Source organism: Xiphophorus couchianus, chromosome 5 (assembly GCF_001444195.1).
Source record: "Xiphophorus couchianus chromosome 5, X_couchianus-1.0, whole genome shotgun sequence".
NCBI classification, from domain to species: domain Eukaryota; kingdom Metazoa; phylum Chordata; class Actinopteri; order Cyprinodontiformes; family Poeciliidae; genus Xiphophorus; species Xiphophorus couchianus.
This window is the reverse complement of record NC_040232.1, coordinates 7,138,648-7,153,803: the sequence shown is the minus strand read 5'-3', so window position 1 is coordinate 7,153,803 and position 15,156 is coordinate 7,138,648. Positions and strand designations below refer to the sequence as shown.

The 15,156-nt window shown below is 36.0% G+C and overlaps 1 protein-coding gene and 1 long non-coding RNA gene across 7 annotated transcripts in view; both read right to left on the bottom strand.

Moving 5' to 3' along the window:
• The window catches only part of LOC114144400 (glutamate receptor 2-like), a 55,959-nt gene that overhangs the window by 22,574 nt on the left and 18,229 nt on the right, over nt 1-15,156 (bottom strand). For all 6 annotated transcript variants that reach the window (XR_003595482.1, XM_028017169.1, XM_028017167.1 and 3 more), the window contains exons 3-16: nt 14,723-14,962; nt 12,912-13,033; nt 11,040-11,114; nt 10,314-10,367; nt 9,265-9,423; nt 8,294-8,461; nt 7,590-7,694; nt 7,399-7,503; nt 6,284-6,347; nt 5,777-5,919; nt 4,859-5,074; nt 4,460-4,614; nt 3,107-3,305; nt 2,039-2,286 (exon numbers count right to left, since the gene is read on the bottom strand). Coding sequence is in view for 5 of the 6 variants with exons in the window: in XM_028017169.1 (XP_027872970.1) it covers nt 2,039-2,286; nt 3,107-3,305; nt 4,460-4,614; nt 4,859-5,074; nt 5,777-5,919; nt 6,284-6,347; nt 7,399-7,503; nt 7,590-7,694; nt 8,294-8,461; nt 9,265-9,423; nt 10,314-10,367; nt 11,040-11,114; nt 12,912-13,033; nt 14,723-14,962 (2,053 nt within the window). In the remaining variant the exon portion in view is untranslated. The remainder of the gene's footprint in view (nt 1-2,038; nt 2,287-3,106; nt 3,306-4,459; nt 4,615-4,858; nt 5,075-5,776; nt 5,920-6,283; nt 6,348-7,398; nt 7,504-7,589; nt 7,695-8,293; nt 8,462-9,264; nt 9,424-10,313; nt 10,368-11,039; nt 11,115-12,911; nt 13,034-14,722; nt 14,963-15,156) is intronic.
• Nucleotides 13,380-14,713, bottom strand: LOC114144403 (uncharacterized). Its single transcript, XR_003595484.1, has 3 exons — nt 14,381-14,713; nt 13,484-13,491; nt 13,380-13,389 (listed from the first exon to the last, which is right to left on the bottom strand). It is a non-coding gene; the product is annotated as an uncharacterized LOC114144403 (long non-coding RNA).

Below are 15,156 nucleotides of genomic sequence, written 5' to 3'. Positions count from 1 at the left end.
CCAATATTACCTGATGTGAGGTGGGTGCTGCTTTATCGTCTGATCTTTATCTTAAATACTGTTCAGATCTGACATATAAGGCTGACTTTTGTGGTAAATGACAGTAATGTAGTCCTAGTAAAATGTATTGATGTAGAACCTGGATTTGGAAGGGGAGGAAAATGAAATGGTACCCTGCAGCTCATTATGCTCCGGTAACCTTTATCAGCTACCTTGAGTTAAGAAAAATAACTGTTTTCTAAATCACTTTTAAATCTAAATGCTGAAAATGACAGTTTTCTGAATAAAAACAACCCGAGAATGACAGAGAAAGAGAAAGAAAAAGAGAGAAAAAGAGAAAGAGAGAGCATGGAGCATACAGCTATTGGCAGCTTGCTGAAAAGACAAAGAAATAAGAAACAACATGAGTGACAAACATGCAACACATACAAATATGCATGCTTAATCATTCATTTTTCTATCAACCCATCCATCGATTCAACCTACTGATTCATCATTGAGAAATAAATTGTATATTCAAGTTATTCTGCATAGATGTAAATTTTCTAAATGAAACTTATCAGGCAAGAATACGTAGAACCACATTAACCAGTTGTTAATAGGAGAGAGCTTGTACAACAACCATATGTATTGTGTTCAATCAGGTCAATCTGACTCGATTGAAAAAGTCAGAAATGTTCCATGATTAAAGGCATAAATTTATGATATTAAAAGTAGGGTCTTCTCTGACATATTCATGAGTTTACAATGTCAGAAAACATCTTAGGCTTAATCTCATAAATCTTTAATCAGTGAATATTGTAATTCTTCCCACAAATTTTGTACTTTTTGACACAATAGAACAAGGGTAAATGCAATGCAGTTGAAAATTTGAGTGCACTGAGTTTTTGTGCTGGTGCCAGTGAAAAAACGTTAATTTAGAGCCCAAAATATGGACCAAAACCTCTTGTTAAATCTATGCCATGAAGAATTAAGGCAAGCTGGAGGTCAAAGGTGCTCCAACTCAGTTCCATCAAGCTGTACCTAATAAAATGGCAGATCAGTATATGTTTTACTATTTACGCAGGATCTGTCTGTGATTTAAGTTCAACCCTTTCTTAGATAAACTGCAGTGACATTCTCTGCTCTGGGATCATACAAATACAAAATAAGCAATTGTAAGTAGAAGATATGAGAAATTTGGGTTAGGAAGCATCATTAATGGTGAAGAAAATCAAATGAATTATACACACATTCACATACAAACAAATGTTTTGGTCATACAGTCATAGACAACAACAATCCCCTGATTCAGGTCTTAAAGAGCATATTTCATAAAATCTAGAGTTCAATATTTATTTAACTTCAAAAATGTAAAGTTTCTGTCTTACTGTTCCAGGAATACTGCAGGATAACATCGGTATTCCTTTTGTACCAGTCAAATACTTGGGAATATTACATATCTTCTAAAAAATACTAATATATCTGTAGATATAATAATGTAGTTATATTTAGCCTTAGATTTTAAAGTGTCAGTGATGCAAATAAGGAAAATTGGTGACTATTTTACATTCCTGATTGTATCGGCTCACTTTAAGACCTGACATCTGAAACAAACTGTCCCTCACCCCCATTGTCATGGTAACCACCCCCACCATGGGTCAGAGGTGGCAACCACAGTAAAAATACAAACCACTGGGATGACGTCATCAGGGTAGGTGGATTATTATAACAACGAGTAGTGAGCTGCCATGCCCCATTCATCACACTCGCATACTGCAAAAACCCAACTGGCTCTAAGGCTTGGGACTAAAATAAGCGCTCCCCAGGGTGTGCTTTCTTTTGTTTCTGAACGCAGCAGCAGCCATTTCACACACTGGCTAGTTAACACCTGAGGTCTCTGGCAGGTGAGCAGTCAGTGTATTTGAGTCATTCCTTTTCTCGTGGAGAAAGGAACTGCGTGAGTGGGGAGGGAAACAGTATGCTAGGCAGCAGGTTAGTAGTGTGAATGGTACATGGCAGTGCAGGTTGGCTGGCATTGTTATACTGATCCACCCACCTTAATGGGGATTGTTTGGGCGTGGCAATCCCGTAGCCTTTGGAGTCCAGGTTTCCTCCCACTTTCATGGTGTCGCAGGGCTTCCTCTGCTCGATGTACTCGTTCATGGTGGACTCCAGCAGGTAGGCGTACTTCCCTTTGGACTTCCTCACACGCTGGACACCCTCCGATGTCTTCTTGACAAACACAGAAGGCTCTGCGGATTTCATGTACTGCCACATCTTGTCAAACAAAGCGATTTTAGAGCGCTAAAAAAGAAACAGACAAATAAGTTCATTTAGTTTTGTCTTGGTTGTTGTTATTTCAGGGTACTGTAGGACAGGAAAGGCTTACTAGACAGAAACTTCACTAGTTTCCTTCACACCTGGTAGTCTTGTTCAATTGGGGACTAAAATTGCAACATTTATTACATCTTCATCTGGTGCGGTTCGCCTTCACACTGCACTGTGCCAAAGAAACCAAACCTTTTGAAAAACCTATTCCCTATCTCACCTGTGGTGGCGCTGCACCAAGAACCACTGAAGAAAACAACATTAAAAAACGTTCAAAGAAGACACTGAGCGCAACTTTCTTCTCCACAAAATGTAAATACATGGACTAGAGTCAGATTTTAGTGGTTGTAGAATTTCTCTTTTGTCTCTGACTAACATGCTGGAGCTCCTCTTGGGTTGCTAGGCGATGGGCTGGGGTTGCTAGGTAACGGTGCAGTGCCTGTCAAATGTTACTTAATAATCGAAGGGGGGTTGAAACAACTAATTTCCAAGCCTCAAAACACATTAACTTATTTCCAAAAAATGGCTGGGTGGTTTTAGAAACAGTTGAGACCCAAGTAGAAGCATAAAAATAAGCAAAATGTGAATTTCACATACATGTTTTTATTAAAAGTTGGTTTTTATGTATCTTATAAATGTTAAAATTATGACAAACTTTTAAAAATGATTAAATGATGAATGGTGAGATGTGATTAAGGTTTCTTCCCGCCAATCATTCCTCATGTATCAATGGAAACATAATTATTGTTTGCCTTTAAGAAGAACCACCATCACTTGTTGTCGAAGAATACCTTACCCTGAAAAATTCTTTGGTTGACCCGGAGTCCAGCGTCCCATAAGCGATCTCTGTCTGCTTGGCGAGATCCTCAGCACTCTCAATGGGAGAAACCATTCTCTCCACCGTCAAGAAGGCAGCCAGGTTGGCCGTGTATGACGAAATAATGATCAGAGTGAAAAACCACCACACCCCTCCAACTATACGACCTGAAAGAGACCTGCATGCAAAAACACACAGGTCAGGTTCTGACTGGTGGATTCTCTCTTAACTATAGAGACCCATTCACAAAATTAGAATATTATTGAAAAGCCTATTTATTTTAGACACTTTATCACTAAGTGATGTTTGAAAGTCTTTATGTTAATTATGATGATTTTCCACTTTGTTAATGAAAACATGACTTTTAGAAATATTACATCAGACCAATAAAAAAAAGTATTTTTAAAAACAGAAATCTGGACTTCACAATTATTCTAACTTATTTAATGTAATTGCAAGCACAACAAGGGAGCACAATTTATAAACAGAAAAGTCAGAAAGAAAGAGGGTATATGTAGCTTTTAATATCTTTAAATAATAATATTTGCATACCATCATGAAATACTTTTTGCTTCTTCTACAATAAATGGCTGTGAGTTATATGACAGCTGTTATATAGCACTTACAGGGCCGGCCCAAACCTTTTTGGGGCCCTAAGCAGATTTTCATTTTGGGCCCCACATACCAACATGTCAACACCAGATGATTTATCATTATTAAGCTACTCTGTGTGTGTACCATACCTACTATCACTAGCAACTCAAATTCAAAGTTCAAAGGTACTTTATTGATCCCAAAGGGAAATTAAATAACAATAATTAATAATACTAACAAATAATAACAGCGTCATTTGTATTGAGCCTACATCACATCAGTGTTATTATGGCTGCTAATTCTAATCTTACAGAAGAGGCAAACAAAAAAAAAATATTTGGATTTTGAAATACAGAGTGGTGTTTAAGTGTGTTGTATCATTTTAACTATTTGACAACATCAGCTGATTAACACTAAATTTACAGCCCTTGGGGGCCCTCTGGTGGTGTGGGGGACCTAAGCAACCATCCATTGGGCCAGCTCTGTTTGGGACACACACTAAGAAAAAATTAGCATGACTTAATTTGTGTTCCTAGCAGAAAAGCAACTTTCTGAATAAAGAAAAAGAAGAAAGAATAATTTCATTCCAAAGAGTATTTGGTATAAAATGTTCTGAATGGGATCTGGGGAAATAACTTGTACAAAAAATACTGTACTACTTCACTAATACTTGATATTGATGAGCATATAATTATTAAGTATAACATTAGTGACACGGTGGTTGAATGTCGTACCAACCTTGGTGAAATGTCACAGCCCTGTCGCATGAATGCACCCAGCGAGAACCAAAGAGAGTTAAAGATCCCAAACTCGTTGGTTGATTCGGTCGTCAGCGGCAAAGCTCCGTCCTCTGGCTCCTCAAGCGTCCACTCATATGGGCTGAACCTCGACACCTCCAGGGAGAAACATTTTTAATTAACGGGTCATACTGAAGATTTTACACTGCAAAAATATAAAATATTACCAAGTATTTTTGCTGTAGTTCTTAAAAACATTTTTACATACCTTTAATAAATAATTGAGAGAGAGTAAAGCACCAATGTTGATAGATTACAAGCAGGTCCCATATATTACTGGTTCTATTTAAACTTCAAAGCTATTTATTATTCACATTTAGAAATCTGAAGTTTGACTCACCAGAAAAAGAACAACACTGACTCCGATGTAGGCGAAGACAATACACATCCAGATTTCATAGGCCAGTGGGTCCAGAAAGGAGAAGACGCCGGGTTTGGACTTCTGAGGCTTTTTGATCATGATTGAGATTCCGAGGGACATGAAAGGTTTGGAGAAATCAATCACCTCTTCCCGAACAAGAGTAATCGTCAGGGGAGCAACTGCTATATCTGCTTTCTGTGGAAGAGAAAAAACAAAGAGTCGGTTAAAATATCTGATCCACCTGAACAGGACATCTGTCCTTCCCAAAACAAATTTAAATCATTTTGACCTCATTCAACCTGTCCTCTTACAGTATTTGGTCTATTTGTAAATAAAGATTCACCGATACGATATTAATATCTGTTTTTATTAATATCCTGATATACACACTTGAAATAAAACAAAACTAATAACAAGACATTTCTCCATTTTATTTATAAGCGAAAACATCTGGAATAAGTAAATTTTTTAAACAATATTGAGGAATTATTAATTGTTAAAAAGTTCCTACAGCTTGCTGAAAAATTGCTTGTAAGTTAGCTTTGTTTTATTTCAAGTGTACTAAGATATTTGTACAAGAAACACCAAAAATACTTAGTAGGATTTTGTATTTTTGCAGTGAAGGCCAAATAAACTATGCGCCTGAAAGCCCACAGTTAAGCCTTATAGTATTAAAAGCCCTGGCAGATTTACATTTAAAAAATATCTATTTAGACAAAAACTCTTTTTTTGACTTTCTTTTCTTTTATAAAATTGTCTTTAGTCATTTCTGTGAAAAACTAAATAAAAAATCCACCAGTAAGCTGCAGTTCATCCGGACTGCTGCTGCTGCTAGAGTCCTGACCAGCACTACCAAAATGGATCATATCACATCTGTTCCCAGAACGTCCAGCTTACCCCGTACACCAACTCTCCAACCATCCCGTTCCAGATCTTGGTCTCAGCATCTCTCGCTCCGTATTTACCGTCTCCTACGATCCGAAGCTTGTAGCGTATTCCACAGTGCTTTGCAATTTCTGCAGCCAGGTCAACACAGTAGCCTAAAATAAAAGGACACAAAACATGTAACAGAAAGAAAATACTAAAATGACATTCTGTGTTCTGTATGTTGGTGTGAATAAGCATCAATTCAGGACATAAGAAACGTTGAGTGTTAACTTCAGCTATTCTAGTAAAAAACAGTTTCTTTGAAAATCTAGACAACAATGGTAACAATTTAGAAATTAAATTGAATTTGAATTTGACCTGTCTGCTTTTTACAGAAAGATTAAAAAAGAGGTAAGGGTGAACACTTTATAAATGTGCTATCAGCTCTAAAGAAATGTGTGACAAATATGATCAAATTGTAGAACATCATTAAATGTGGTGAGATAACACAAACATTAACCATAGACAGCATCAAACCTTCGTAGCGATCATTGCCTTGAAGCTCATCAGCGTTCTTTTTTAGCATCACATACGGAGCTTCCTATAACCAGAAACACAATATGAAGAAATCAGTAAAACTAAACTCAGCACAAAAAGCAACAACAATTTTATTATCTTATATTATCTTTGTAGACTTATACTGCTGGGAAGTCTGTATAGTTTTCCAAAAATGGTTCCACATTTTTAAGAAAAAGGTATTTGTAGGTTGAGGAACCCAGCTGAGTATGTGGGTTTTTAAAAATTAATTATTTTATTTTTAAACTTCAATCATTCAATCCCAGGAAGGACAGTAATCAAAAACTCCTCAACCCACAAAGGTTTTGTCCTGTGACACAATGTGAGGACAAATAAACAGACTTTTCAGTGGTATAATTTATTGCCCAAAACTCCAGGGTCATAGTTTTAGCTTCTCCAAGTTCAAACTGTGTTAAAAAAAAATTAAAATCTTTTAAAGCTCCTTTTGCTAAACAATTATTAATGTTTAATCCAAAAGATGGTGATTAGCCCTACACTGTATTAATAAATTAAGCAGAAAGGCTTGAGCTTTTCACATGTTGATGTTGAAAAAAAAAAAAAATTTAGACAGTAAGATGTTTATTTTCTTATTTAAAAATAAGTTGAATTGCTCAGTTGCATTTATAATGTATTTTTAATATTGCATGTAAAAAAATTTCAATAAACAATTTGCAGAATGTGCTACTGTGCCAGTTGTTTCATCCAATTAATTGATTAATCAGAAATTAATTGATTAAAAATTAACCAATTAATCAAAAATAATCAACAGATCCCTTGATACCTATAATAATTATTATTTGCAGCACTAATCTTCACATTGACAATATAATTCTGGAGGATGTTCCATTATGTCCAATTCAATAGGAATTGGAAGAGACAGCATGATACATGATGAAAATTTTAATTGTGCGTTTTAAAATTTCCAAACACAAAATTGAAAGAATGGAAAAATAAAAGGCACAGGAGTAAAATTGTCTGCCTAATGAGCTTAATTTTCTCTGAAATAATCTAGTTTTTTATGCAGACACATGCATGTTCGATCTCATGATCTCTACGTCAGTGTGATGATGTGTTACCAGTATAGTTGTAACGATGACGGTTTTGTTTTCTATTCCCGTTGTGTCATTATTTATATCTTGCTTGTCCGCCTCAAACTTATGCGCTTCACTCCAAGTGCCAATCTGAAAGCACACAACGCAACAAAATGGTGATTTTAGTCAACATAAAACACACAAACTGGGTGTATCGTTAGAAAGTCTTTAGTTACCTTTAGCGGTCCGCTGTTCTTAAGCTCCATGACTGCCACTGAGTAGTTGGTTCGCTTCCCATGCTGGTTAAACTGAATGTTCCCAGTTAAACCACTAACTTGAACCTGAAGACACCAAATTACTTTAAATAAACAGAGATAGAGCTAATATCTGTTCAACATACTGAGCACTATCCACCGCACAGAGGACAGCTTATTTTAAATTATTTCATTTCTACACTGATCAAACAGGTAAAAGGAAAGAAAACATTATTATCACAAACTGAAATATATTGAGCATCTTGGTGTTGAATTTTAAATGATAAGCAGCTGTTTTAGAAAAAGGAAACATTGAAATCTTAAAACATCCAATTCTCAAACAGGAAGCACCTCCATATTTGGAGAATGTCATTACATCTGAAGCCTACAACTGTATGGCTACAGACAGAAAATTGATTATTTTCCTGACTAAAAAGACAAATCAAATGGCAGGATAATGGAAAAAGAAAAAGTAAAAACTAATGTAGTCAGAGGGATGAGCATTTATCAAATTGTTTATCATTTATAAATTGGTGACATATGATAAATTTCTTATCATGAAAACATTTTGCTTTATAGAAAAATCAGGACATTTTGTACTTTGAAACTTGCAGTTCCTCACACAGACAAAACAAGACGATACAAAGTAACATCTGTTGACGAAGGTCAATCCAGTTCATACTTACCTGCTTGAGGGCACGTTCAATCTCAACGCCCTGAGCCCAGGGTACTGCGGGATTAGCTAGGCAGTCCCCACTGTTGCCACGGCGACTCATGTCTATTCTCTGCTTGTGCAGGAAGCGAAATGCCTCAGTCATCACGTTGACTGCGTCGTAGGTCAGGGCAGAGGTGTACTAAAAGATCACAAAATAATTGTTTTAGGTGATAATCTGATATTTTCTGCTTGTCACTGTGGTAGTCAGAATCTTCTTTCCTAGAACTGTTAAAATAATAAAGATTGCTTAGAGGTGACCTATTATGCTTCTTTGAACAGGTTAGGATGGGTCTATCATTACATTTTTTTTGCACAAAATCATTCTTAGATAATGAGATTTTAGTCTGCTTTTTTAGTCAGTTCTGTTTATTTTGAGCTATTTTAGGGCCTTTTGTCACCTAAATTCTAAATAAAGCGACAAGAGGCCACTTGTGTCACTTGTGTAAGCTCGCCTTTTATGAGGCGAGCTTAAACATGTACACTCAGAGATGAAAACGACTGCAAAGAGATGCACAATTATACAACTGTGCATCTTTTAAAAGCACAAGTGGAGGCTCCTGCACAACCAACAAGAATGCAACAAGTGGTTTCTGGACGGTAAGACAACTGAACAGTTTTCTTTTCCAGCAGCCATTGTACAGCACATACAGCGGTAAAACCAGCCGATCAAACATGCTGGGGCTCAGGTTGGGTTGCTAGGCAACAGGCCAGGCTTCATTGGGGCTGCTAGGTGATGGGCAGCGCTTGCTGAATTGTGTCGTTACATTCCGGAGGTTTCTGAGACGGCTCATTTTCCAGACACAAAAAACGTTAACTTATTGCCAAAAACCATCTGGGTTATTTTTAGAAGGAACACAAACTGAAATATAAATACAAAAATGTGCAAAATGTGGATTTTGCATAAAAGGCCCCTTTTAAGTTGTTCTTATTGTTTTTTCTTACTCTGATTCGTGTATCTGCTCCAGGATACTCCTTCTCCTCCAAAGCTTCCCACCGTTGGTCAAACTTTGCCACCACAGGATTGTCAAAGTCAACTATCTGAAATCCAGATACATTTGCACCTCCATACTGAATTTTAGAGATGTCACCATCCAAAAATCCCTGGAAGATCAAAAACAACAAAGTTTCTCTCTTGTTTTTCTAACCTGTCATTCCTTTTAACTGTACCAGAACTCACATATATCAACACACAGTAAATGGAGGATTTACAAAGGCTGATTTGTCATAAATATTTTTTGTTATACTATTTAAGAAAAGCAGATAAGAGAAATATCAGGAACTCCACCTCTCTGTAATCCGTCATACAGCTCTATAGCACCTTAATGAGGGGGATTCCTTTAGTATTTAAAGTATTTTCAACAAGCAACAATGGAAATAAGGAAAATATGTTTTTTATTACTATTATAACATCACAACAAAAACATAAATATTGCCAAGAATTTTTTGCGTAGTTAAAACACTTAAAATAAGGCAAAACAAACTTACAAGTAACTTTTCAGAAAGAAATAGGAGCTTGTTTTTAGTCAGTAATTCTTGAATGTTGATGAAAAATATTAGTTTCACTGGCAGATAATTACATTTACAACATGGAAAATTTTTTACAAATTAAATATAATATATATAAATAAAATACATATAAATTGCTATAAGTAAAATAATCTGCCAGTGGAACTAGCACTTTTTAAATTAATATTAATGAATAATTTATCCTATTTCTTACTGAAAAGTTACTTTTAAGTTAGTTTTGTATTATTTCTATAACTAATATTTGCACTAGAAAAAAATACTTGGTAAGATTTTGTATTTTTCCAGCGTTGGTTTGTTTAAGGTCACAAACTCATATTGTCCTATCGTTATTCTTGATTGGTCCAACCTACAGTCTGACTAAGAATTTTACTTTGTTTTTGTGAACATGTGTCAATTTAAAATAACCTGTTGCAGATAAAAGGAAAAATGTGCAGTTTGTTGCAAGGTGTTGGGTCATGACTCACTAAGTTGGCGATGATGTAGTGGTGTCCCTTCACATGTTTGCCTATAGTGATCACCTGATGGGGATAGAGAATACACTTTGTTAACAGCGGAAAATTCTCAATACAGGTTATAATCTTTACAGTCTGTGTGCTTACATTTTACAAAATCAAAAACATTTTCTCCTTTACTTTGTACATAATTATTACCACACATAGACTTATCTAATTACCAAATCTTCTCCTTCATTGACAGACTGCTGCATCCTTAGTGCACAAAGCAGTGTTATTGCAGATCCTTCCTCTCTTCACATTCACTACTGATACCAACAAACTCAATAAGTGTTTACAGATGGACACGTTGTTTTTGTTTCTTTGGGGCTTATCCTACTAACATCCACATTTCTTTGAATCAATTTAAGACATACTGTCTTAATGACAGCACAGTATATTTTATCTTATGCTGTAAATTTGACAGAACTGTACAGTTTTTTATATAATTTTTCCTGTTTCTATTTTTCACTTTTGTCTGATTCTACATGCTTCAACTTGTTTATCACTTTGCTGCTGAAGTACCCGAATTTCCCATCGGAGGGACAATATTGGATATTTCCATTCAAATTTAGTATTTTAACAGAGATATAATCCACACCACTGACTTTCTGTTGTGCTTCAATGAAGTAAAGGTTTTTGTTGTACAGAAACTCAGATTTCAACCAGGAGCAGATTATTGAGGAGACTGAACTTCACCTGCTCCATAATATCTTTGACTTTATCTTGTTCGCAGTCCAGGATGATGCGTCGTTCTTTACGGATCTCCAGGTCCTAAAGAGACATAAGAAGGTGTATTTAGAACCCATTCACCTGTATTTGTTATTTATTTGTTGTTAGTTTTAAAAAGGAAAAATGTTATATTCCACAGTCACAGTCACATCAGTTACTGACTCTAGAAGGAAGGCACAATAACAAAAAGGATTTAGCCGGTTATCTGTTTTTGCTTTAGGCTGTTCCTGTTCTATTTGTCACTTTCCTTTTTAATCACATCCAAAGTTCACACTTTCTAAGCTGTCAATAAACATTTTCTTACCTACTTTCGCAGAGTAAATCAGCCCCTCGTCCTGATTTTTTACATGTCACTGTAATCATGTCACTCTCTCTTCCAGACCATCTTTAGAGCCTCCCTCCTCCTCCATGTCTCCTTTCATCATAGCTTAGTATTTCAGTCCTCCTCTAACTATGTCAGTACCTGGGGTCTAAACACAGCACTCTGCATATACATCTCTACCAGTTTCAGTGGGTGGATAATATCAAAAATGAGCAGATTTTCACAAAATCTTAGAAGCATATGATGTAAAGAATCCATGCCACTGCTCACTCCCACCACTATGAACGCTTCTTTACACAAATTCAGCAGCGACACATTGGCATTCACGGTTTTCTGAGATATGAATAAAATTTATAATTTTCCCCGAAACAACAGAGTTGTTCATGGTCAACCTTAAAGAGCTTCCAGCTTAACAAAGTGTCTTTTTAAGTTGAGTAACCTAACCTCAGCTAACATTAGAAAATTCAGCTAAGTTCAGCTTAAAGCAGCTATTAACTACACATCTCTTGGGTATTTTTGTAAAAAAAAAAAATCTTTGGAGTTAATTTAGCAAATTTTGTTCATAGAAAAAAATACAATTAATTAATGCAAATATAAATTGCCTGATATGAAGAAAATGCTGAACATTGTGAATCTCTTTCTAATCGATGGCAAGTATACTCACACTTCAAATCAAAATCACATTTTATTTGTACAGCACATTTCAGCAAAAAGACATACAAAGTGCTTTAAATCATGAAAATGATTTACAAAGTTAGAGAGTCAACAACTGAAACATTATCTTCTGCCGTCGTTGCACATCAAATATATTGATCAATGTTTCATTGATTATGGTTCAGAAGCAGCTTTAATCAGCTGCGTTTTTAGTCTTGATTTAAAGGAAGTCAGTGTTTCAGCTGTTTTTCAGTTTTCAGAATGTTTGTTCCAGAGATTTGGTGCTTCTCCGGTTCTGCTTCTGGAAATGCAGACCAGAACCAGAACCGGAAGACCTAAGAGGTCTGGAAGGTTGCTATGACAACAGCAAATCTTTAATGTATTGTGGCGCTAAGCTGCTCAGTGATTTATAAACTAGCAGTATTTTAAAGTCTATTCTCTGAGCTACAGTGTAGGGACTTTAGAACTGGGGTGACATGCTCCATCGTCCTGGTTTTAGTCAGAATGTTTACAGCAAAAATCTAATTTATATGCATTTTTGGCCAGTTTTAAGATGCACACAGATACTATGAAACAGAGTTCAGATAATAAAACTGAACAAACTTTAACTTACTTCGAGACACTTCCCTAAACCCTCATTTCTCCAAACCTTCATAAAACTGCACTCATACCATACTGCATAATAATACATTAACTGTTCAAGGTGATTAAAAATGGGCCCAGTTTCAGTCAGAACCAAAAGCATCAGTTTATCAGAAAATAACTCAGTAGGTTTCTAGACTGCTGGATGTGTGAGAGAATCAGTACATTGAAGACAAACCTGAACTTTATGCAGTTAGAAGAGAATTTCAGAGTTCCGGTACCTGAAAGAGGGAGCGGTAAGCTTCATCTTTACTCTCATCTTTCAGGTCTCCTACATTTATTGCTGTTACGACCCACTCTTTCTCTGCTGCAGTATCCAGAATCACCTGAAGGGTAGAAAGACCTACAAACACACACAAAGCAAAAAATAATTAAGGCCCGTCCCTTATGCTTACCTTTTTTAGAAAATATGCTTACCTTTTTTAGAAACATGAATGGGCATTTGCCGAGCTCAACCCATTGAGGGAGAGTTGTGTAGCTTTTTAACGGGACTTCATACCAATCAGCACAGCATGAGAACAGGAGAATTTAATTTTATAATAGGAAAAAACCCCCCAGACTATTTCATTTTTCTATAAATCAGCACAAAGTGGTTGCAAATTGAAACCAATGGAAAATATGAAAATACATCCCTGTTAGATAGAAGATGTTATGAATATACAATGTCAAATTAATTACAGTGAACACTGAGTGCTTTCTCTTACATAAGACTGTCTCTTTTCTGATACACAAAATGACACAGAGGCCTCTAAAAGTCCCAGTGTTTTATAAAGAATTTAACAAACAAATCAACAATTTAATCTAAATATTAAGCTGTTTTTTACTTAAAATTTTTTCTGTTAGTTATTTTAGTTAGATTATGTTTATTATTTATTTATTGTGTTTAATTATTCTGGTTCCAACCCGCCTTCCAACTCATTGCACCTGGGAAGGAAGAATTGGGAATTCAGGATTGGAATTAGGACTGGAAGGACGATTGGGGTTAATGTTAGAATAATAAGTTTCCAACTCTTTTCGGTAATTCAAACCCCAGGATGTATCAAACAATCAATCAAATTTTATTTGTATAGCACATTTCAGCAGCAAGGCATTTCAAAGTGCTTTACATCATGTCAAACACAGAAACACAATGCAACATAGAATCAACAATCAAAACACGACATTAAGTCAGGTTCCATCAATAAATTTGTAATTGATTACGTTTCAAATACAATCCTAAACAGGTGGGTTTTTAATGTATCCGGTGTTCCCAGGAATGAAAGCATTTTGTCTTTAAGTCTGTGGATCTGTCCCAGTTCCCATCATTCTGTGTTGACATGTCTTAGGTCAGGACATAACAGCAGAAGATGTGAAGGTGTGGATGTTAGAGAAATAATTCACTACTAGTACAGTTTGTATATTGAACACTCTGGACAAAAAAAATACAAGGCTGGCTAAGTGTTGATAGGTAAAAGGTGCTTGGAGTGGAAAATGGCTTTGAGTGGTCAGAAAAAAGAGCTAATCTGTTCTTCCAGTGCAGCTGCTGGAGCAGCACTGATGCTGCCAGTTTAAATGTTAACTGGAAAGCATTAGTGAAGAATCTGACCTCAGTCCTATTAATCTCTGATAAACAGAAACCGACTCAGACCTGATACCGCTTTCCTGTGGGGAGTGAACTAATCTACCAGTGGAACTAGCACCGTGTATCAACATTAAGAAATTATTGACTTAATAAAAGCTCCCATATCTTGCTGAGAGGTTACTTGTTAGTTAGTTTTGTCTTATTTTAAGATATTTGCACCAGAAAGCAGACAAAAATACTTGGTAAGATTTTGTGTTTTTGCAGCAAACCTGAATTTAGGATTTTGACCTAATTGTCACAATAGCGTTAACCGTTTTTTTGTTTTGTTTCAGTTTTCAGTGTTTTAATTTCTTCAGACTGATGAGCATGTTTCTGACCATAAGCCAATCAAATCAGCCTACATTTACTCATTTGGTGTACACTATGAAGCAGGAACATGAACATAAAAGAGAACATTGAGAATCCGTTTACCTCTGTCACTGTCATACAGGTAGGCAAACTTCTCCCACTTATAGTACTCCACTAATGCAACTAGAGGCCCCTTGATGTCTGGCCTCATTTGCAGAACAAACTGATTCATTCCTTCTGCCGGGAAAGACGGTGTGATGAAGGAGACATGGAGTGTCTCACAAAAGGAGGTGATGGTGTTGACCGACTTCTTGTCATAAAAGCCAAAAATGGCATAGACGCCCCGGGAGAACTGGGAGCAAACTGGAAAAAAAGAGAAAAAAAAGACAATGAATGAATGAAACATTTTAACGAGATAAGTTAACAGAGATAAGAAATCACTGCAAGTTTAAGTCACGTTTCATTAGAAGATCCAAGGAACAAATTGGATTTGCTCTGCCATAACTTAAAACTTTTAATGTAGCATGGAAAATGTGTTTGAATCTCTGATTTAAATA